Genomic DNA, 22,721 nt, shown 5'->3' on the forward strand with positions numbered 1-22,721 from the left:
CATGTGTTTAATTTCTTTTTTTTTTTTTTTTTTTTAATATTAGCTCTAGTAGAAGATGCTTTCTGATACGCTGGGATTACACACATCTCCTCAGAGGCAGAGCAGCTAGTTTCAGCCCTGTGCCACCATGAGCTGCCCTGTGGACAAAGCTGGGATCTCCAGACCGTAAGAGCCTCGGTTACTGACCAGAGTTGCAGCTCTGACCCACGAAAAGCTGTACCAGGTCACACCACCACAGTTGTAAGAGAAGCAGCAGGAGTGGAAACAGCTCTCAGGAATGGGCAAAAACCAGCAAGCTGTAAAAGTTTCTGCCAAGTGACAGAAGCCAACTGCTCGCGGACCTCAAAAAAAGCACCCTTCTAGTCTATAAGCACTACTTACTCATCAAAACACTTCTGCAAAGATAAGCTGACGGGTAAACGAGAATGCTTTGATACTGTCTTCACAGGATTATTTATCCTCCTTCAATTCAAGGCAGAGATATAAAAGAAATTCAGCCCGAAGAAATGCTACATCCAATGAAAACGCCAGAGGCCTTGTTCTCAGGTATATAGAACAAACACCTCCTGTAAAGCATTAGGTGAACACATCAAAGTTTTCAAAAATCTAAATTTTAAACTTACATTTGCAATACCCTGAAGTTTACCATTACAAGAACAAGTGGAAAAAGGAACACTAGACAGCCAAATCTCTCCTAAAGCAGAAACGTATCCCTGACAGACAGAAGATTCCCCTTACTTACAAGCCGCGTGTTCCTAACTCTGATATATAAACCACTAGTGGTACAAAACACTTGATGTCTTGGCAATTCACAATTTAAAAGGTACAGACGAGAAGCCAGAGCCCTAAACTAAAGCCTTCAAAATATGAGTTTTAATTCAGGAGACTGCTTTGATACAGAGATTAAACTCAGTGATTGAAATCACCGATGATTAAAGTTTGGGTTCTTCTAGTTGCAATGACTTAATTTCTCTTTATTAAAGAGATTTACCACTCAGTAAGGTCTTGATACATTAAGATATTCTTTTGGTAGCTAAGACTATGGATATACGTTAGATTTTAGCATTTACACAGCCAGTATAGATTTGAATCTATTTCGGTTTTTAATACAAAGAAATGCCACTTCTCATTTGCCACACTTAATTGTTTGTTCTTGTCTGCTGAGCTTCCTTTATATGGAAATTGGAATTTGATTAAATGCACAAACCCAGGATTTAATGTTATTTCAATTATAAGCTATTACTCTGAAATGCATGTCTTGGAAAAGATAAATTTGAAGTACACGGTTCGGTTTTGTATGTAAGCTTTTAACGAACAATGGCAGTTTTGTGTGTACCTCACGTGTACTTCACTTAATTTGGTCACATTTCTCAAGGTTGGATCTGGTAGATCTTCATTTTTATTTACAGACTGAAGGAAAACAAAAGACAAAAATACTTCCTGCTGTCTCGGTATAAGTCACTCATTGTCCCAAACCAGATGAACCAACCTGTAAGAGAATATTCTGTTCAGATTTCAAGAGGCAATTACAGCTATCAAAATCTGATTAAGCATTAACAAAAACTCAAACTACAAGTGCTTAGGCCAGTAACTCTTACTATTCAGATTTTAACCTGTTCAACAGGTCTTTCTTATATTTTATAATACTAAACCTACATACTTAAGACCTGTACCTACATGTTACACTATGGCTTCATATTTTAACACACTTAAGAATAAATTTACTAAAATTGAAAATTGCTTTTTTCTTAAATCACTGTTTCTATATAACCTGACCCACGCTGAACTGTACGAGCACGACCAGATCCTAGCGCCTTCAGCAAGAAGCCTAACCCCCTACGGCGCTAGCGCCTGGAGATTTTGCTCAACACCGGTGCTCAACAAATGCCTGCAAACAAATATCAGAAACAAAACAACAACAGAAGGAACACCACACCCATCATCATCACAAACACACATACAGCTCTGTATCTAATATTTATACTCAGGAGGAAGCATAACAACCAATATTTTTCTAGACTGGTATTTACTGAAGTAACAGAAACTTTAAAATATTCTTAATATTCCCAATACAACAATGTTTTTTCTTAATTTCATCCTCAACAGATATGTGAAAAAACCCTGTCCTTAAGCTAGTCCTCTGCACTTGAAAAGCAGTTTTCATAACTTGGACTCCTCTCAAGTCCACAGGTGAAGTTCACCGGAGCAGGTACCGTATCTCACAAAACTCCTGAAAATCCAAAAGACTGTTGCTGAACATAGTGTTTTCAGTGACAGAGAAGCAGACCACAAACTTGGGGATGTTCTGACGCAGACTTTGAACAGGTTTTCTTGTTTTTAACTTGTCTCTGCAGTATCACTGATCCCACGCAAAGGGTCTGCTCTCAGGTAAGTGAAGCCGTACCCAAGTAGTGTTTTGCTTCAGCTCCAGACCTTGGAGAAATTTTCACTATCCATTCATCTCCCAGCAGGTTTCTTTATGTCACTTGGTGAATCTTACTTCGATTATATGTTTTTAGATTTATCCTTACCTCACCCACTGCTGCATTCAGTGTAGTGGACTGAGCACATACAGTCCTTTATAACAAAGCCACAGTAGGAGAAAAACAGATTAGGATAACACCACCTTATTTTCAGAGAAGAAAACTATTTGTCAAGCTCACAAGTCACCATGAGACAATTATCCATTCCATAGATTAAGTTTATTAAAGTTTCTCAATAAAATTGATTGTTTACTGTTCTTCAAATTAATAGCCTACAGAACAACAGAGCACTCTATTTTCACATTCAGTTCCACATTAGATACAATGCTCAGCCGTTCATCTGTGCTACTGAAAACGTGCCTAAGCATAATCCCTAGGTCAGGCAGCTTTCGTTCGCCATGGCCCGAGCATGTGCAGGAGGGTACGAAAGCACAACGGCACAGAGCCCAGGAAACCAAAAGGGCCCTGTGCTACGTGCAGAGCCAAACACAACTCACACCGATTCTCAAACTTAATTCCCACTGCTGGAAATTAGAGATTCTGGAGTTATAATTCCATTTGGTAGGAATGCATCAGTTCCAAAAATAAATAAATAATGCATGTAAGAGGCATCGGCATTTTCTGCATGACAGTTTCACGAAATAATTAAAATTGTGACAGCACTCCAGCTGAAAACTGTAAATCCTTAATGAATAACTCTAATGAACATTCGGTATTACTCAGTGTTCTGTCATAGTAAGTTATGCTAGATGACCCCAACATCCATCAAAAGATTTTACAGCAGGGTAAGGAATGCTGGCCGTCTCCTTCCCCTCATCCCCTCTCATCAATATTATACCTACACTCTGCACGAGCCTGGAACTGACCCAGTTTCTCCTTGCTCACAAGTGTCATTCACTGCAATTCATTGTCTGCTCTTTGTCTGGAGGGCAGACTCAATGCCAGTAAGGATTAAAAAAAAAATAATAATAATAAAAAAATAAAGCTAAGGCCAGGCAAGAGACCTGGCATTCAGCCAAAGCAACAACATCAGAGCTTCTTGAATAGGAACCCTGGTTATAATTTTCTAAGACTTAGAAAATACAGACTTTGTGCTTTATGAATGCGGACACTTATTCCTAAGACTTAAACAGAAAAAAATATATTTCTCAACTCCCCAGTACTGCTAAAACCAAACAGAAAACAAAACTTGCTACTTGAACTAAGCCAAAAGAATACTGTGAATTAGGCAATGCAGCATTCCAGACTGAAAAAACAGTTTATTTTCATAGCAGTGAGGATACCAGCTGAGCAAAAGGCTTGCATTTTTTTCCCCTGTAAGAAACTGTTCAATTATGATAGTAAGTAAATAGGCAGAAAGGAAAAGTAAAATACAGCACTGGCACAAACAAAACCAAAGCCATGGGTACTCAGGAACCCTTTAATGTGGCTCAAAATTAAAGCCTACAGCTCCTCTATACTAACAGCCTTGTTCGGGACTTCTGATGTTCTGTGCAGCCTTATGTGGGACTTAAGTGTTTTAGTACAACAGTGACAAGTGACCTAAACATGTGCAGCACCAAGATTTTCACCCTTTTCCTAAAGAAAGCCCGAGCAGTAAGTGGATCAGTGAAAGTACCAATCACACCTCACAATCAAATTCACTAACCAATTTTAAGCAAGCTTGAGAAAGAAGGCAAGACCAGAAAAATACAGTGTGCAGTGCAAGTTTTGGAAAGCCTGTAGCCAGCGTAAGGGAAGGAAACGATGACTACCTTGAACTTCAGAGGGCAGGAAACCCCCACGTGGTTCGCACCGTTCGGCAGCTGCCATGCCACCAGCACATCTGCGCTGTCACCGCGGCGGGGTGGCTTCCCAGCTGGCAGCGGAGGGAAAGCGGTGAGCTGGGGTAACGGAACCCTCGCGTGAGACCCTGCAGGACTCCCAGCTTCCTTGTGCCAGGGGACGCATTGTGGACAGACAGAGGGGACATGGGGAAGACATGGCCTTCGTACATCAGTGGTGTCAAGCAAGAGTAGGTGCTACAGCAGAGGAAGTATCGGGACATAGAAGACAAGCCCACCGGAGTCCAGGTTTCATCAAACCCCACTACTTATGAAACATGCTCGTGGATGCCAGGAAAACAGCACTATTCCTCATACAGAATTTAAATACGGTCACGCACACAACATATTAATTCTCCCAACAAATGCAGCAACAAAAGAAGTCCATTAAGAACAACATCAGTAGTGAAGTACTCAGCAAATCAATTCTGTCCAGAAAAGAGCACCATCACAAAGAGTACTTTCTCCCTTACAATCTGTATACCCAGGCTAGGACTGACAGATTATCCCACATCTGCAAAGATTTAAACTGACAGGACTGCCTGGGTACCTCAGCTCAGCTACTTCCAGTTTCCATCCCCAGCCTCACCTCAAACCTTCACCTTCTTCTAAACACATCTTTTACGACAAGATCCTCATACTCCATTGCAACTAAATAATCTAAAATCTTGTATTAATGTACACATACTCTTCCTGGTCATATGCAGTTTTTTAATAAAGCTGGGGTCATTCTGAACAAGGAAAAAGCATCAGGTTCTCAGCTCTGTCCTCACAAGTTTTCAGCATTACCTGCACCTCTTTCCTCCCAGGAGGCATCTGCACTGGTCCTTCACCAATACAATCTCCAGTACATTTTGGAGTCACCTCTGTCATGTTCAGCACTACACAGTGGTGCCAGCAACTCTAGACGGGGCAGTCTGGTAATCAGAAGTATTTGAATACCTGGAATTTTTTTTTTTTTTTTTTTTTTTCAATTTCTGACAGTCTCTGCACAAGCTGCTTGTTGGAAAGCCTACAAAAAGCAATCTAGAGGAACTACTGATAGAAATAATCCACAAAGTACTTCTGTATCTTATTACCTGATAGCTGCCTACCCAAAACTACCAAAAAAAAAAAAAAACCCAAAACGCCAAACTAAGTATGTTAGATGAGTTCCTCTCCTCCTCCAACCAACTGTATTCTCAGGGTTAGACAAGTACACATCCTATCAAGCCAGCCTGGACCAATATTTGTTCCTATGCAAACACAGTTTTCACTTAAGAATGATCACCAGGGTGATCACCAAGCTGTATTCCCTTTGACCAAAGAAACTGTAGGTGTTTAAAAAAAAAAAAAAAAAAGCTAAAAAACAACAAACGCTCTACAGAGATCAGTTTTCCACAGAGGAAAGAAAAACCGAAATCCAAAGTTTTACATGAACTGCATTAGTATTTTCTTTAGATCAGGTTTCAACAAGAAGAATATTCAGATGAAACACGATAACAGCAATTCAAGAACTGTCAGAGCAATCAAAGCTAATTTGTAGCCACCATTAAATTGAAAGTAGGAACTGCCAGATTTCAGCAGCATTAGTTAGCAAGCCCATTCACTTTCAACAAGAGAACACATGTTCCTACTTTGCAGGAAAACAAAAAAAGCTAATATCACATCTTTTTTTTTTTTTCAATACAGGATTCAGTAGTGTTTAAGCATATCCTTAAATGTTTAGCATGCGAGCAATCAAAACAAACTGAATGAAACACACAATTTAAGGCCGAGTAGGTATTTAGAATACCTTGCTGAATTAAAACACAAGGAACTGCAACAGCCTTTACTCTCAGGCACACAGGTGACAAAAATCCTACCTATGAGATCAGATATTTTTAACCACTCCATTCTCCAAAACCAATTTCTTAGTTTCAAAACCAAATGAACCTGGCAGAAGCTCTTTACAAGGCCTTAAGGAAGGTCATGGTCTTAAACAAGAAACATGGTCTTAAACAAAAATCTAAAAATTCAGAGAGACAGGAAACTTGCACAAGAGCACTATTCAAATGCAGGTCACACTAAAAAAAGCTTTTGCTCCTGTTTCATTTTTATCTTCACATCTTATACAAGACTTGATGAGCAAGCACCTAGAACACTTAAAAGCAAAAATATGATATGCAGAAATATATTCTAACCTTGAATACGGAAAACCCGTTTTATCCTTAGCACAGTAGCTGGTGCAGTGGCTGTCGTGTACTGGAGCAAATGGCTCATGCTTTGAATAGCATTCCCCCGCTCAACTGAAGCCGAACACGGCAGGAATGCAGCCAATGTTAGTCACTGCTGCGTTTGTCTATGTTGTACGAGATACTGTGCTTTATTCTTCCACAGTAAAACAAATACCTGCACAGAAATTTCATATATCAAACCCCTAAGTTTAATAGTTCTATCAGAATTGAGTAAATAGAAGTCCACCTCATGTATAAAAAGCCACTTAACCCTTTAAGAGTGGTTAAGAGTGGTCAGGTACCATACCATGAAATTTGATCTTTGACATTTTTTAGCCGTCACATCGATAGAAAAATTACATTCAACTCCATTATTGCTCAGAAAAACAGAGCTGAGCACTCACATACTACAGCTTCCCTGGACCATTTCTCTCCAATCTGCTTACCACCACAACTGAGGGGCAACGATGCTTCTGATTAAGTCTTTGCACTTGGATCTCACTTCTGCAAGACCCCTGATTTTTCATATTTTTCCAAGATCTCAGAGCACATTTATGTTACTATATTTTAATCAGTAAAGGGCAATTAAAGGATAACAAATAATTTCACAAATTCAACAGAGAGAAAACACAAATGCAGTTTTGACCATCCCTCAATTAGAAGGAGTTCTAACAGGTTTTAGAAGTTTAGCGTACACAAGGCAAAATGCTACTTGGGCACAAACTCAAACCAAGCAGGTGTTAGAAGGAGGATTATTTGTTTTCTTTTAAAGTGTATGAAAGAAGACCCATTACTTTTAAGTCAGAAGAAACCTTTTATTTAAATTGCTAAACAAATATTAGCACAGACGAAACATACAGATACCGAAGGACAACAGTAACTAGGTTTTATGTGAAATTCTTCTCCCTCATGCAAAGGCGATGCTTGACACCTACCCCTGTAGCACCCCATCTATCCTCCCAGAGACCTGAGGGCAGAGCTGGGCTGGGAGAGGCACAGTTCGGGCTGGAGCTGACCTCCCTCCATACAGACCTAAGGGCTGCGCTCACCCACTTCAAACCTCAGCTGCTGTGGTATTGCCCACTTTGCAATGCAGATTTGAGTGTCAAAACACAAACTGATGGAGGCTTCAGTATTTCAAAGTGACACCTGAAACTCCCTCAGGAAAACACAGTTGCAGCCAGCCCAGAACACCCAGCATGGTTCTGCCAGGAATGGCACTTAATCCCATTTTCACAGGAAACCACAATATGCCAGAGGATTGCACAGTTTGGGGAATGCGGATTAAATGTTAATCCCAAACTCACGTTTTTAAGCAACTGGGTTGCTAGAGTTCTGCTACAGCTAATCAATGACTTCACCAGAAAAATCTGTGATTTCTCCTCGACTCAATAGGTTCCCTACAAAGCCACCACTGGAAGTAAAATGCAAAGGCGTGAGCCTGCCATGCCTGGAACCCAAATGGTACATAAACCCCTCCAGAGAGTGGAAAGCCAGGAAGGAACAGGCACTGCCAGGCATGTACCCGCACTTACCGCTGCTGAAACACTGGTGGGCTCTGACACCTGAACAGTCTTGGGAAACCAACAAACTGTTCTTTGTAACTGTAGCATGAGGGACATGTGCACAACACCGTATTTAAACAGGAAGAATAAGCTGTAACTGCAAAACAGTCAATAGGCTGGCAATTAGACTTACCAAAAGAACCTGGTGTTTGGAGTCTCTGTCACAGGGAATCATTAAAAACATCCTTCATGAATTGCCTGGGTTTACCAGGTTTTGTTTTGGGACAGCAAGACGGACAACCCCGTCTCTTAGTACCCCTTCTAGCCATAACTTTCTACAGAACAAAAGATTAGCAAGCCCTTTCCCATCACAGGTTAGCCCTTGAGATCCCACAGGCAACGATCAGCAGAGCCTCTCTCCAAGCCCGCCATTAGCCGTGATCTGTTTCTTTTCTATCTCAAGGACTTCCTCGTTGGGGCTATCAGTGCAAGAATCCCTGCGCACACTTATTTCATTTTAAAACACATAACAAACTCGAGCACCCACGTTAACCCCTGAAGGGTGGAGTGGCGACGTCACTGAGCTGTTTCCAGTCCTGCTCTGGCCGCGCTCAATGCCGGGCACGCTGGCCCTGCGTGGCACACGGCATGCCAGCGCAACAGGAAGCTCTGCTAATCACAAAAGAAGTTATTAATATGCATCCCATAGGATGAAACGAGACCTTATAAAAGTTGCAAGAAAACACCACGTAAAAACACAGAGACCCGGGCATTACTCAAAAAACAGATCCTAAAGGTAGTTACTACTCTTGCATTACAATTCAACATCAAAACCAACCTTAACAAAGCTAATTCCAGGGGACGGAATAATTCATTGAAGTCTTGGCTCGTTTTCTGACACTCACTGTGGGATTTTATGTCTTTCATACTTAGTATCTAAAATTTTTCTCTCTTCAAGCGAGCCGTGCCTCTCCCCCTAACTACCGAGAAAGCAGCAGCACTTCCACAGCTGCCGCCTCCCGCTATAGCGAGAGGCTGCAGCAGTGCTCTCCTCTCCATCACTTCTGCCATTCCTCTGCTCCCAAACCTACTGCGGGGACACAGAAGTCACATGTTTGCAAAGCCCCACGTTCCCCTTCTGTTTGATTACTTCTCAGAACCAGAACAATGCATGCAAACAGCCCTCTACCTACCAACTCCATTCTTCTCCTTTCCTTTGTAACCACGGCTAGTAGCAAACCCACTCACACCTCAAAAATTTTGCCTTATAATTAACATCAGGAATTACCAGTCTTAAAGTATCAGACCTGCTAATAAGGTCTGATACCTCTGCCTTGTCTCTCTGCTACACCGACAGCAGCTGCAAGAAAGACTTTTCAAATCCATCAGCCTCGCTTTGCAGCTCCGAACAGCAGGAAGAAAAAAAAAAAAAAACACCAAACCCCAGTAGATTAAGAAGTGAGGGGATGGGGGGGGGGGCGGACAGGCCAGCACTATTTTTGGCAAAGGTAACTGAGGAGATGCCCCTCGCACCTAGAAGTCCTCACTTGGGAACTCAGCTAAATACAAAGACAGGGACTGTAACTGAATAAATCGAATAAATATTACTCATCACAGCTCTCACTAAGGTAGAAACAGTGAACAAAAAGCAAAATAAGGGGTTTTATTTGCTTACCAATGAAGTCCCTTTAGAGCAGAGGTACACTGGGCCCAGGTCACATTTCATGACTGATATATTTGGCTCTCCAGTTGAATTAACTGATACAATTCAACTAGCCAAATCCAGACACATTCAGTCACAGCAGACAAGTGGATCACCTTGAAACAATTTTGACTGTGGGTTTGTTTAGACTTCTGCTCCAAGGAGCTCTACCTTGCATTTAAGACTTACAACTTTTCACTAAGTGACAAGAAAGAGTTGGCAGTTTAGACACACTATGGACCGTATTGTGTCAAGATACAAATGCCCCACCAGTAAGTACCAGCATGACAGTCAATCACGTACAACCAGCAAGCACCAAAGCATATGAAAAGTTAAAACTTTAAGCTGAAGTTGTAGGGCTTTTTAATTAAACCACTTGCACTGGCAAGTCTTTCTAAGCACTGCCGATTAGGCAAGCTGTGCAAAATTTTTAAAAACAGAACTTGGGTAATGAAATTACTTCCTCTAGCTAGCTTTGAAGTGGAGGGAAAAAGCTGCAAGAACAAGAACTCAATTGGCTTTTGGCTGCCTGGCAAATGCTCTAATAAGAAAGCCCGATGACCTACATTCACAAGGCTCTGTACTAAACCACTATTACAAAATCCAATATAAAGCCTGACCACGTTTAAGTGTTTTCCATTAGCAAGCAGCACTATCTTGTTACAGAAATATGAAAACATGTTATTGTCTTTAGCGATGATGATCTTAATTAATCCTCTAAACACTATTCTGAAAGATGTCATCCTGATCGTTCCAGACTGTTTAAGTTCCCAACGTTACATAAAGACACTGAAACCTTTCACAGAATCACAGAATGGTGATTTGCTTTTCGATTGCACAATGTGATGTTAACAGAAACAGGAACTTCTTACATATTCTCAAACTGCTGCAAAACTGAATTCACAACAATTTACATCTCTGATGCTCTTTACACAACCGACAGAAATGCACTAGTGCTCAGAAACTCAGTCTAAATCCAAGCTCCACCAGTACCGTTTATTGTGACTCAGTTAACAGACCACTGAAGTATTTCTTCACATAAAGACAACAGCTCTCAGCCAGCTACTCAGATAACCTGAAGCAGATGTTTTGAGTTGTACCGGAAAATATATTATTAAGCCAAACCCTACTGCAGTAAATACCCCCCAAAACAAGTGTCTGAACACCAGATATAATCAATTCAGTAAGTGCTTAAAGGAAATATTAAGTTAGTCCTTCACTGTACACCCATATAGTTGGAAAAGTCCAATACATTTAGCTTCAATTCACATTAGCAGCTTCCAAACACATAACGAGCACCGCAACTCAAGAAGAAATACCCTACTTTAAAAAAAAAAAAAAAAAAAAAAAAACAACAAAAACAAATCTTTCAACAGTGCATTATAAAGCAGGCAACCAGTCAAAACAAGCAATTTATGGTCAAAACCGTTAAAAAGGGAAAGAGGAAAACACTGGGACAAAAAAATATCCAAGCAGAGATTCCCAAAGGCACAAAACTACTACAAGCTCAGAAAAATCTTACTGCCTATGGTACCTTCAGGAACCCAAGACTCCACATCTAGGGCTGATGTCATAGTATGTTGGATGTACCTGACTCTGTTTGTGATGGCAGAAGCATAAAACAGTCACGTAACCAAGATGGAAAAATCAGGAAAAAAGGCAAGTTTTAATTAATTTCTCTCCTAATTTACTAAAACCCATCTCACCCTAAATGGAGAAAAAAATAGGTCCACGTAAAATCACTGCCTTTCAGATTGCTTGAAAAGATACTACAGTTGAGGAGGCTTAAAAGAAGGTTTTATTTATCTGAAGAGCACAGCAAGAACATGGATACAAAGCTAGTGTCAAATTAACATGGAAGTACAAAGAGCTGCCTGATTCGCTGGGACTGAATTGTGAAGGAACTACACATTCATCTCAGAGTATATAAAACCTCCATCACTCTGCAACACTCATTTGATAGCTCCAAGTACAGATTTAAGCTAAGCAAGCTGCAAGCATCCTTTCTAAACTAGTAAGACAGTTGCTACAGTACACGGGTTTAAAGAAGCAAAAAGATAAACAAACACCACTAGGAAAATAAATTCTAAGTCCAAATACTCTTCTCTTTCTGAGGAAATCCACGCATCCCCCCCAAAAAAAAAGACAAGGGAGACTTCACCATTGATTCAAATGATAAATTTGGTTCTGTACATCTTCTGCACTTGCATGAACCAGATTTTCCCTATTTGCACCTTTTGTTTCAGGATCAACCCACATTCTAATCTACTAAACAGGTGATCTATTTGAGACAGTAGATGCAAAACACTAAATGAAGCAAGCTAAAACGCAAACGACATTGGCAAAAAGACACGAGGCCACCCCGAAGCAATGGGCTTTCCTCTGAGGAGGAAGGAGAGGCACCACCATGGACAGCTCAGCCACCACACTCATCCGCAGCCTCCTCGTAAACAGGATGGATGAGCATATTCCAAATGGAACTCAGAAATTCCTCATACAGCAAGGAATTTCAGCTGCAGCACTAGATCCAGTTGGATTACTTCACATTAAGGTTCAGGAATACATATGGTTCGAGCAAAATTGAAGGAATGCACATGGAGTTGCCATAGAGGAATCCTAACACTACAGGTTTCAAAACCAGCGGTGTATAACCCGAGCAGGTGAGAGCGGGAGTTTGTTCACAGGAAGGATGCTTCGGCCAGTGTGGCTACAGCACCACAAATCTCTAAAGTAGATACATTAGAGCACCAGTGAAAAAAATTCATTTGCCTTAAAGAAGCAAACCTCAGTGAAAAACTCGTCTTCATCCATCAAGCACCAGCTGCTGACAGAGATCTGACATCAAACTGGAGCAACAAATGTTCTGACACAATGTGGAAAATGACATTTTTTAATTTCTAGGAGGCTACAATGCTCAACACCAACAGAGGTCAGGGTCAAATCTACCCACCTTTAAGAGTACACAGATAGCTACGAACCTCTGCTGAACCTTTTCAACCAGCAATTCAGCTGCCTGTAGCACTTAGTGCCAACTACAAAGGAAGTTGCTTGAAATCAGTTTTACATAGTATCTTCTCCCACATAAAAGCCTCTGGCTGTAATAATACTAGATTAGCAAGTCCATGTATTTTTTTTTTTTGGCTACTTAAGAACATATCACTAGCCCTACATATACACTGCACTGCCAAAACAAGCTATAACAAAACAAGGCACACACACAGAGCAGTTTCAACATCTAAGTTAGTTATTTCAATAAGACTGCCTACACTGACCCAATTGCATTTCAGCTGTACTGGGAACTTGCTTAAAGGCAGTTCGTTAATACTGTTACGTTTTATTAGTCTGGGTCATAAAAGTTATTTTGAAGGGAAAGAACAAGGAGATTTCAAAGTACACCATCGTTCCTACTCTCCTATTTACAGAGAAGTGAGTATCACCCAGGAGCAGTCGCCCGGTGCGATGGGCGGATGGTTTCCAAACCTGCAAAGCCACGCCAGGCAGCCTCACGCTTGGGCTACTGATGCTCTTTGGCAAGAGCAGCCCAAGATACGCCAGGGCTCTGCCAAGCTCCAAGCGAGTTCAACACCCAAAAAGAAACCCCAACTGAGAGACGCACCTAGAAAAGCTGTTGTTTTCAAGCGGCAAACACCAACCATTTCTCCAAAGTCAATCATCTTAACATTTTAAAGCACCATGCCTAGCAGCTACCACATAAACTCCATCACTAAATTATTTCCCTAAAAGAAGCAAAAACAGAAGTAAGAAGATGACACACGAACTGAGATGCAACAGGGTTGTTTTTTTTCTTTTAGGCATGATCATACAGCACTTTGAAAGCGAGGGGTTTGTCTTGTTTTGTTGATACCCAAGGCCCGCAACATAAAAGCGAATAAGAAGCACCTGAAAACTTAGTCATGCCGCCACATTTCCACTGCTAATTACCTGCAAGGTTACGGAGTTTTCTATCCGAGCTTTCAAACTTTAAAATGATTTTTTTTTTACCCTAACTCAGTGTTCTCTCAAGACCCAGCCAGCCGGCACAGGGGACCGACGTTCCACCCCACGACTCAGCCACGTCCCTTCTCTTTTTAAAAGCATAAAGAAGCGGCAGAGACGCCGCCGGCTGAGCCCTGACCAACCCCCGAGCCCGGCACCGGCGTCGGGCCACAGCGACCCCGGAGCGGGGCTCCCCCCGGCGCCCCGTCCCCGCCGGGAGGGGAACGGCACCGGCGCCGACCTCCCGGGGCCGCCGCTCAGCGGAGGCTGACCCGGCCGGGCCCGCCGCTCGCTCTCCCGCCCCGGGGGAGCCCCGGCGCCCCGCAGGGCTGCGGGCCCGGGACCCGCCCGCGGGCTGAGGAGGGAGGACCGGCACACCCCCGGCCCCACCGCCCCTACCTGGCCGCAGCGGCTCGGTGATGCTCAGCACCAGGAGGAAGAGGAGGAGGAAGGTGCCGCTGTCCGCCTTGGGCACCATTTATCCTCCGTTCATCCTCCCCCGGCGCAGCGCCACAAACCCGCGGGGAGGGACGCGAGGAGCGGCGGGAGGAGGGGCCGCCGCCGCCGCCGGGCCCGCGGGGGGCCCCCCGTCCGCACCGAGCTCTTCCCCTCCCCCGTCCGCCGCCGCCCCCGGGCGGGAACCAGCGGCCCTGGCTGCGGCGGCGGCTGCGGCGGCGGCGGCAGCGGGAGCAGCGCGGGGGTCGGGCGGCGCCACGCTGCGGGCCGCTCGCCTGGCTCCGGCGACGCACAAGATGGCGGCCGCGCCTCCCCGCCGCCTTCCCCCCGTGCCGCCACGCCCCCTGCCCCACCGCGCGCCGCCCGGCCAATCGGCGGCGCGGGGGCGGGGCCGAGCGCCCGTGTCTGCATACGCCCCGCCCACCTACGGACACGGGCGGCGCCGAGGGATGCGGGGGTCGGGGGGCGCCGCCCGCGCCCGGGACGTGCCGTTCCCCGTTAGCGTCCCGTCCCCCCCCCCCCGGACACGGCCTCCACCGGTCCCCTTGCCCCCCTTGCCCAGGCCTTTCCATCCCCCTGGGGCTGCCATCCCCAGCCACCTTGGTCTCCTCAGAATGGCCTCCACTGGTCCCCTCTGTACCCACCGGCACAGCTCCCACCAGTCCCCTGTGTCCCCCAGGATGGCTATTGCCAACCACCACCACCACCCTAGAATGGCCTGCACCTGCCCACTCCCCCCAGGGCAGCCACGACCAGCCACCTCCATCCCCCCAGAATGGCCTCCATCGGTCCCCTCTGTCCTCACCATGACAGCTCCCACCAGTCCCCTCTGTCCCCCAAGACAGCCATTGCCCTCTGTCCTCACCAGGACTGCAACACCAGTCCCTCCATATGCCCAGGATGGCCTTGCACATTCCCTCCGTTCCCACCAGGATGGTCTCCAGTGGTCCCCTCTGTCCCCCTGGGACAGCCTTCCCTGTCCCTAGCTCAGGTGGCCTTTTCCACTCACCTCAGTCACCACCAGATGACCTGTACCTGTCCCTATCCCCTCTGTAACAGCCTCAACCAGCCTCCTCTGTCTCCCAGGACAGCCTTTCCTGGCTGCTGCAATGGCCTTTCCCTGCCCCTGCAGGGATTCCCAGCTCTTGTCACCGCCGCACAGGCACAAAGTACCAGGGTGTCCCAGCCCTGGCAGCTCCGAGGTTGACCATCATTACTGGCCTGCTTCATTAATCAGCTCCTGCCTGCCCACCACACAGTGAGACAGTCCCTGTTTTCATGCATCTGCAGGGGTGACACCAAAAAAGCAGCATGTGGCACTGGGACATCCCCATAGCCAGGACCCTGGTGCGGAGGCTGCCAGCACCGCAGCAGTGCCGGAGCCGGCCAGTGTTTCCATACCTCCTGGAAACACTGCATTCCCAGTTCCCAGGCCCAGCCAGAGAGGAAACGCATCAAGAAAACTAATTGTGCGGCTCAGGTCATTGTTAATGGCCCTGCAAATGACAGGTGCCTTTAGGAATTTGACCCTGGGTGTTGCTGCACGTCAGGCCAGGCAGGGTGGTGGCTGTCCCTGCCCGGAGCCCAGCCTGGGGAGGAGACACCGCCCCGGTGCCACAACTGTCCTGGCACCGGGGGTCAGCACAGGTGGCGTTTGGTATCGAAAGGCAGTATTACCTTCTACTCCCGTTCCCAGATTGAGTTGGAATTTCCTCCAAAATTCCCTTCGGAACTCCCTTTGCTGGGAAGCGTAGCAGGGGTGCTCGGGCCGCGCAGGGCACAGGCAGGGGCCAAGTGTGGCGGCTGACCCACAGTGGCTGCTGGGGTCGCGGGGAACTGACACCTTCCTCTGCAAAGAATTCCAGCTTTTCAGTAAAACCCTATTCAGAGTCAAAGCCAAAACCCAGGAAGCTGCCTAGGGAAGTTTGTTTGTTTGTTTGGGTTTTTTTTTTTGTTTGGGTTTTTTTTTTTTTTTTAGTGTTTACAACCAAAAGTTTTCCACTTTTCATGCTATGAAGTTTTCAAATAAAACATTGAAATTCCAATAAGGACCATTTTAACTCAATCTTACACACTCCCTGTTAATACCAATTACTCACTACACCCAGCAGCAAACCTCCCTCAGGGCTATTCCCGATGGATGTACAGATGCTTCTCCTCTCACCTTGCTTCTGCTTCCCCGCACTGCTGACCTGCAGGCAGGGGGACGGGGGCTTCTGCGGGTTTTCTCAGGCACCCGCTGCCTCCAGCCCCAGGGGGACTGTTGACGTGCTCAGGTCAGCAGCATTGGGGAGATGCTTTTCTCAAAGCTTAATGTGAAGTTTCAGGTGGCAGCAGAAAGCGGTGCCCACCAAGTGGTTATTCCCCGGAGCTGGGGTAGCAGCAAGGCCGGGGCTGTGAGCCCTGTGGGGCCCCGGGAGAGCTGCGTGGCAGGGGACGTGCTTGGGGACCCGCTGGAGTGCGTCATGAGCAGCGGGGGTTGCCTGAAGATTTAGGCCAAAACCCATTTTGCCAGCTCTCATGTGCTGCCAAATACTGTCATGATCCGAGTGTCCGTGGGGACCTGAAGCGTGACAACATCCTCCAGCACAAAGGCACAAGCGTCAAACTCCCCAGCTTTGCTCCTCCCGAGGGATGCTGCGGGGGGAGGCAGTTCTCAGCCCAGCTGCAGTGTCCCAGATTGATTCAGGACATTCCTTACCCACCCCAGGCCCACGAGACCCAGGGTTCGGGCATCACACAATACATGACGATGTATAAATAAATGCCCTGCGATGCTTCTGCCATGAGAACGGGGCACAGGCGGCTTGTCCCTGGCTTGTGTCCCAAGGAAAGGCAGACCTCCTTCCCACATGCCACGGCACGCAGCCCCCCACCAGCTCCGAACAGAGGTGGCTCTGGAGCATGGATGCGTGCCAGGCGAGCACGGCAGCCCTCACAGCACCCCTCAAACAGGCAATAAGCAGCCCAGCCGCACGGAGAAGCACGGCAGCACACAGGAGAAGGGTAGGAGGCACCCATTTCCCCGGGCTGTGCCATGCCGAGTGTTGTAACGCTGGCAGAGACCGACATTAAGGGATTGCCAACAGCCTGGTGGAGCCATGAGGTGCGAGGCAGAGCCGCCCCGCATGGCTGCACCGGCCCCGAGCCCCCAGGCACTGTGGGCTGTGTTTCAGGGAGCCAGGGCAGCCCGATGCCCCGGGCGGGAGGGACAAGGATGGAACACGCCAGTGAAAACACACCGGGCGCCTCTGCCCAGGGCGTGCGGGATCTGGCACAAACCAGGCACTCCCAGTTCCCTACTGGGAACAAGTGTTTCTCTAACCAGTGAGCACAGATCACCAGTGCCCAAAAAGCAGTGGAGAAAAGCTGCCATGCCTGGGAGGAGCAGAGGGAAGGGGCTCACCGGAACGGCGGCCGAACGCGGCTCTCACCCTGGCCCGGCTCCGAGCTGGGGCCCACAGCTGCTGCAAGGCCGGCCACAGCGAGCCGGCATTGGGGTGACAGATGCAAATATGAGGAAGTGGGAATTGCTCCATCTCCCCCTCCCCTGAGCGACCGGATCCATTTCCTTCATTTTTACAGAGAAATAGCCCGGTCCTCCAAAACAACTCAGTATCTCCCACCACAGCTTCCCTTCTGAGCTGAGTGAGCAGAGAAGTACAAGGCAGCGCAGAGCCCCAGCCATTACTGGGACCCGCTTTTGGGTGGGTGCAAAGCTGCAGCCCTGCGCCATGGCGGGGGGGCTCTGCCCCAGGGAGATGCTCTTGGCTGAGGGTGAAGGGCACAGGGAACCAGCGTGGGGCTCGGTGCCTTTGGGAAGTCCCGTTGCAGACTCAGCTCGCTGCTGCAGGACACAGCTCGCGTGGGCCAAACGGAGCTGGAGCACAGCATCCTGCCCCAAGGCAGTGCCCACCGCTCCCCCGGCCTGGCTCTTTGCTCAAAGTATGGCGTGGGGTGACCATGAGGGTTTCTCTTCTCTCTTACTCGCCTCACCAAACCCTGTGTTGCTGCTTGTCTGCCCCTCAGCATTTCCTCACCTGTGCCCCACAAAGAAAAGAGCAGCGGTCATCTCTGGTGTAATGGGTGTTTTGATTCTTCAAAGCACCTGAGCCTGCCCTCTCCGTCTGGGTTACAGCAACTCATCCCTCGTCCTCACTGGCTCTCCTTCTCTGTCCAGGTTATTGCAACTCATCCCTCACCCTCACTGGCTCTTCACTAATGGTTCTTGCAGCTTTCCCCCTAAGAATTACATCCTGCTGTTCTCCGAACCAACCATAATCTCCCCCTCTTTCCCATCTACTCATAAGAACAAGGAACCCTTGTGGTCCCTCCTCTTCTTTCCTACACGGAACCAGGAGGCAAGCCCCAGACTGCGCGTGCAAGCACATGCACACACTGCACGCGAGGGTGTTACAGCCCCACACCACACGGCCACGGGTCCCCCAGGGCTCCCACAATCTCTTGCAAGCAGCCAGTAACCCACCGCAGCCGTCCCTGCCACCCAGGAGAGCCCCACTGCCACTGCTCACCCCCAGCCATCTCCGTAGCTTTAGGAGAGCTGCAGGTGCTTTTTTGGCTGAGGGAGGAAGCACGCTTAGGCCTTGCAGAAACAACGAAGGGAAAACAACCCTCTGAAAAATGGGAAGAAAAAAATAATCGTAAGTTATCATCAACCAGGATGTTTTTTCACACTGGACTTGGCCCTGTAAGACACATTATCCACTAGTGCTCCAGTAGCAAAGAAAAAATCTGGCAACAAAGAGCCCACTGATTCCCTAATTACACATAGCAGGGGCTGAACTGCAGCAGGAAGCAGACACCAGACACTACAGCAGGCGTTACAGGAATAGCCCATCTGAAGAGCACTACATCCCCTTGAAGAGATCCAGTTTTAGAGCATTTCACTGAAAATAAATCACATTCCCAGCAAACATGGGAAGCAGTTTTGAAGAGCAAAAGCACCCAGGAAGGCTGGGCATACTTCAAGCAGGTGCTCTTAGAAGCACAGGAGAAGGCCATCTCCATGTTTCGAAAAATGAGCCGACAGGGAAGACGACCAGCCTGGCTAAATAGAGAGCTTTGGCTGGACCTCGGGAAAAAAAGGAAAGCTTACATTCTCTGGAAAAGGGGGTTGGCAACTTATGAGGACTATCAAGATATAACAAAGCTATGTAGGGGGAAAATCAGAAGGGCCAAAGATCAATCAGAACTCAGCTTGGCCACTGCAGTTAAAGACAATAAGAAGAGATCCTTTCCGTATATCAATAGTAAAAGGAAGACTAGGGAAAATGTAGGCCCACTGGTGAATGAGACGGTGCCCTAGTGGTGGAAGACACAGAGAAGGCAGAGTTACTGAATGCCTTCTTTTCTTCGGTCTCCACTGCTAAAGCTGTCTCTCACGAATCCCATACCCTGGAGGCAAGGGGGAAGGTCTGGAGAGAGGAGGATTTTCCCTCAGTTGAGGAGGACCAGGTCAGAGACCACTTGGCCAAGCTGGACATCCATAAGTCCATGGGCCCTGATAGGATGCACCCACGAGTGCTGAGAGAGCTGGCGGATGTTATTGCTAGACCACTCTCCATTGTCTTTGAATGGTCATGGAGAACAGGAGAGGTGCCTGAGGACTGGAGGAAGGCTAACATCACTCCGATCTTCAAAAAAAAGCAAGAAGGAGGACCCAGGGAACTACAGGCCAGTTAGTCTCACCTCTGTCCCTGGGAAGGTAATGGAGCGACTCATTCTGGATGTCATCTCCAAACACGTTGAGGAACAGGAAGTTATTGGAAGTGGTCAACATGGATTTACCAAGGGTAAATCATGCTTGACCAATCTGATAGCTTTCTATGATGTTATAACTGGTTGGCTGGATGAGGGGAAGTCGTGGATGTCATCTACCTTGACTTCAGCAAGGCTTTTGACATTGTCTCCCATAACATCCTCATTAGGAAGCTGAGGAAGTGTGGGCTAGATGAGGTGACAGGAAGGTGGATTGAGAGTTGGCTGTGTGACAGAACTCAGAGGGTTGTGATCAGCGGCAGAGTCTAGTTGGAGGCCTGTAACCAGTGGTGTCCCCCAGGGGTCAATACTCGGTCCAATTTTGTTCAATATATTCATTAATGACCTGGATGAGGGGACAGAGTGTATCCTCAGCAAGGTCGCTGATGATACCAAACTGGGTGGGGTGGCTCATGCCACACTCGAAGGTCAGCTCGTACCAGAACAACCACAGCTCTGAGTGCAGGCTACATATGGTTAAAACTGCTCTTTGGGTTTTTTTCGGCTAGTTATAAAATTTAGCCAAAAGTTTCAAAGAACGGGAAGAAAAAAAAAAAACAAAAAACAAAAAACAAAAAACAAAACAAAAGCCCCAGTCCGGCTATCAAAAGTACTACTTCTGTTCTTCAGAATGACACTGTCATCCAGGGCTGGTAGAGGAAGCAGGATTGAGCCTAACCCCTGTGTTGTGACCATCAACATCATCAAGTCTTTGGAGTCACACACATGGCAGCTGTAAAAACAAATTTGCAAAAGCTGAAATCAACGCAAAACAAAGAGCCCCAGAGGCTGATTACAGGGAAGCAATCAACATGCAGAACAGTAATCCTCTGAGCCATTTTGAGGAAGGTGTTGGTGTGGGCCCTTCTCAAGAGCAGCAGAAGCTGGAAGTCAAAACATAACTCCCCCACCAAGTAAGGGTTTAAGAAAAAGCCAGCTGCAAAGTCCACAAAAGCAGCCAATCATCAGAGCTACAAAATGGAGGGGCTTGATGAACAACAAGAAAATTAACTTAAGCAGCCAACTCCTTCCCCTAATAAGCCCATGAAAAATAAAAAAAAAACAAACAAAAACCCCCAGAGCCAGTTCTTGAACACAGCCCCCATGAAGACAAGAAAAGCAGCAGCCCATCCCTTTTGAGGAAAGCTGGCAGAAGAGTAGCAAGGCCACCATACACCAGAAGCAAGCCCACGCGGAGCTTGAAAGATCACCTGAGGCATGCAAAAAGCCAACAGACAAAATTTCACCAGACTGACACATTAATAGATATAAAAAGACTTAGGTACACTTTAGGAAAGCCATTTCAGCAACTTGCATCCCGTTAGCCAAACTAAATATAAAGATCATTTTATGAAGAATACAGAGCAAAACCAATGTCTCTCAGCCATTTGATGTTTTGCCCTGGATGACATCGTCTCATAGCTTTACAGCAGGACTGAAAGATCCTTCCAAGTGCCCTACGCAGGGGCGGCTGCCTGTGACATCACACAGCAGCCAGCACCGGGGTGCCCACTTACCCACCATACCAGCACAAGCGCAGCCACCACGGTGCGTGGGCACGTCACCTGCCACCACACATGATGCACACCAGCCCTCACTCATGCCACTCCCCCCAGCTCTGCCACCATGGATGATGCTGTGGTGCTTGGAAAGAAAGGCTACAGCCTGAGCAAGACACTAGGAGAAGGCTCTTATGGCAAAGTGAAATCTGCCTACTGTGACCAGCTGAAATGTAATGTGGCCATCAAGATAATTGACAAGAAGAAAACTCCTCAGGACTTCCTGGAAAGATTTCTCCCCAGGGAAATAGAGGCCTTGAAACGTTTGCACCACCCCTCAATCATCAAAACCTATGAGATTTTTGAGACATCAGCTGGGAAAGTGTACATCGTGATGGAGCTGGGGGAAAAGGGAGACCTCCTGGACTACATCAAGATGACAGGAGCTATGAAAGAGGACATTGCTCGCAGCAAGTTTCAACAGTTGGCTTCTGCCATCAAGCACTGCCATGACTCAGACTTCGCTCACAGGGACCTGAAATGTGAGAACATCCTTCTCGATGAGGACCTCAACATCAAGCTGTCCGACTTTGGCTTTTCCAAATCCTTGTCTCGGGATGAAAACGGAAGAACTATTCTCAGCAAAACCTTCTGTGGGTCTGCTGCATACGCAGCCCCTGAAGTGCTGCAGGGCATTCCTTGTGACCCCAGGATTTCTGACATATGGAGTCTGGGTGTTATCCTGTATACAATGGTCTACGCTTTAATGCCATTTGATGATTCCAATGTCAGGAACATGATCTGTATTCAGAAACAACACAGGATTCCCTTCCCCAACTCAAAACACCTGACTGTAGAGTGCAAGGACCTCATTTACCACTTGCTCCAGCCCAACGTGTCTCAGAGGTTCTGCATAGATGAAGTTTTGAAACACTCATGGTTGCAGACTCCAAAATCCACAATCCCGTCCCCTCTGCCAGCTGCAGAAGAGGGTGAGCATTTCCAAAATCAGCACGAATGAAAGTCTGAGCACAAGCTGCAAGCCAAATCCCATTCCGCAGAAAGGGAAGGAGAAGAGAAAGAAAAGGGAGCCTTTTAAGGATGGAGAACTGGTGGTTTTCAGCTTCAGCTTCTCTGTACCCTTTCAGAAACAGCCCTCGTCTTTTGCTTTATGAAGTACAGCAACAGAAGACACAGTACATCTGCTGAGGTGAATGAACAGCTTAACACTACTATTCTCAGAAGAGCTGTCTCTGATATGGTTTGTGGGGTCAATAAGTTACT

The 22,721-nt window shown here is 46.8% G+C and overlaps 2 protein-coding genes across 2 annotated transcripts in view; one reads left to right on the forward strand and one right to left on the reverse strand.

Annotated features, from left to right (window-relative positions):
• DGCR2 (DiGeorge syndrome critical region gene 2) overlaps nucleotides 1-14,182 on the reverse strand; it is a gene marked incomplete at its 5' end in the record, with an annotated part of 43,359 nt that extends 29,177 nt beyond the window's left edge. The window contains one exon of the mRNA XM_082491754.1: nucleotides 14,083-14,182. Coding sequence (XP_082347880.1) covers nucleotides 14,083-14,182 — 100 coding nt within the window. The remainder of the gene's footprint in view (nucleotides 1-14,082) is intronic.
• Nucleotides 14,183-21,564: 7,382 nt separating this feature from the next.
• Nucleotides 21,565-22,458, forward strand: TSSK2 (testis specific serine kinase 2; the record flags this gene model as incomplete). Its single annotated transcript, XM_082491770.1, has 1 exon — nucleotides 21,565-22,458. The coding sequence occupies one exon, from the start codon at nucleotides 21,565-21,567 to the stop codon at nucleotides 22,456-22,458; it is 894 nt and encodes a 297-aa protein (XP_082347896.1).
• Between the last annotated feature and the right edge of the window lie 263 nt (nucleotides 22,459-22,721).

This window comes from Vanellus vanellus, assembly GCF_965231255.1.
Source record: "Vanellus vanellus genome assembly, chromosome: 16".
In the NCBI taxonomy this organism is placed as follows: domain Eukaryota; kingdom Metazoa; phylum Chordata; class Aves; order Charadriiformes; family Charadriidae; genus Vanellus; species Vanellus vanellus.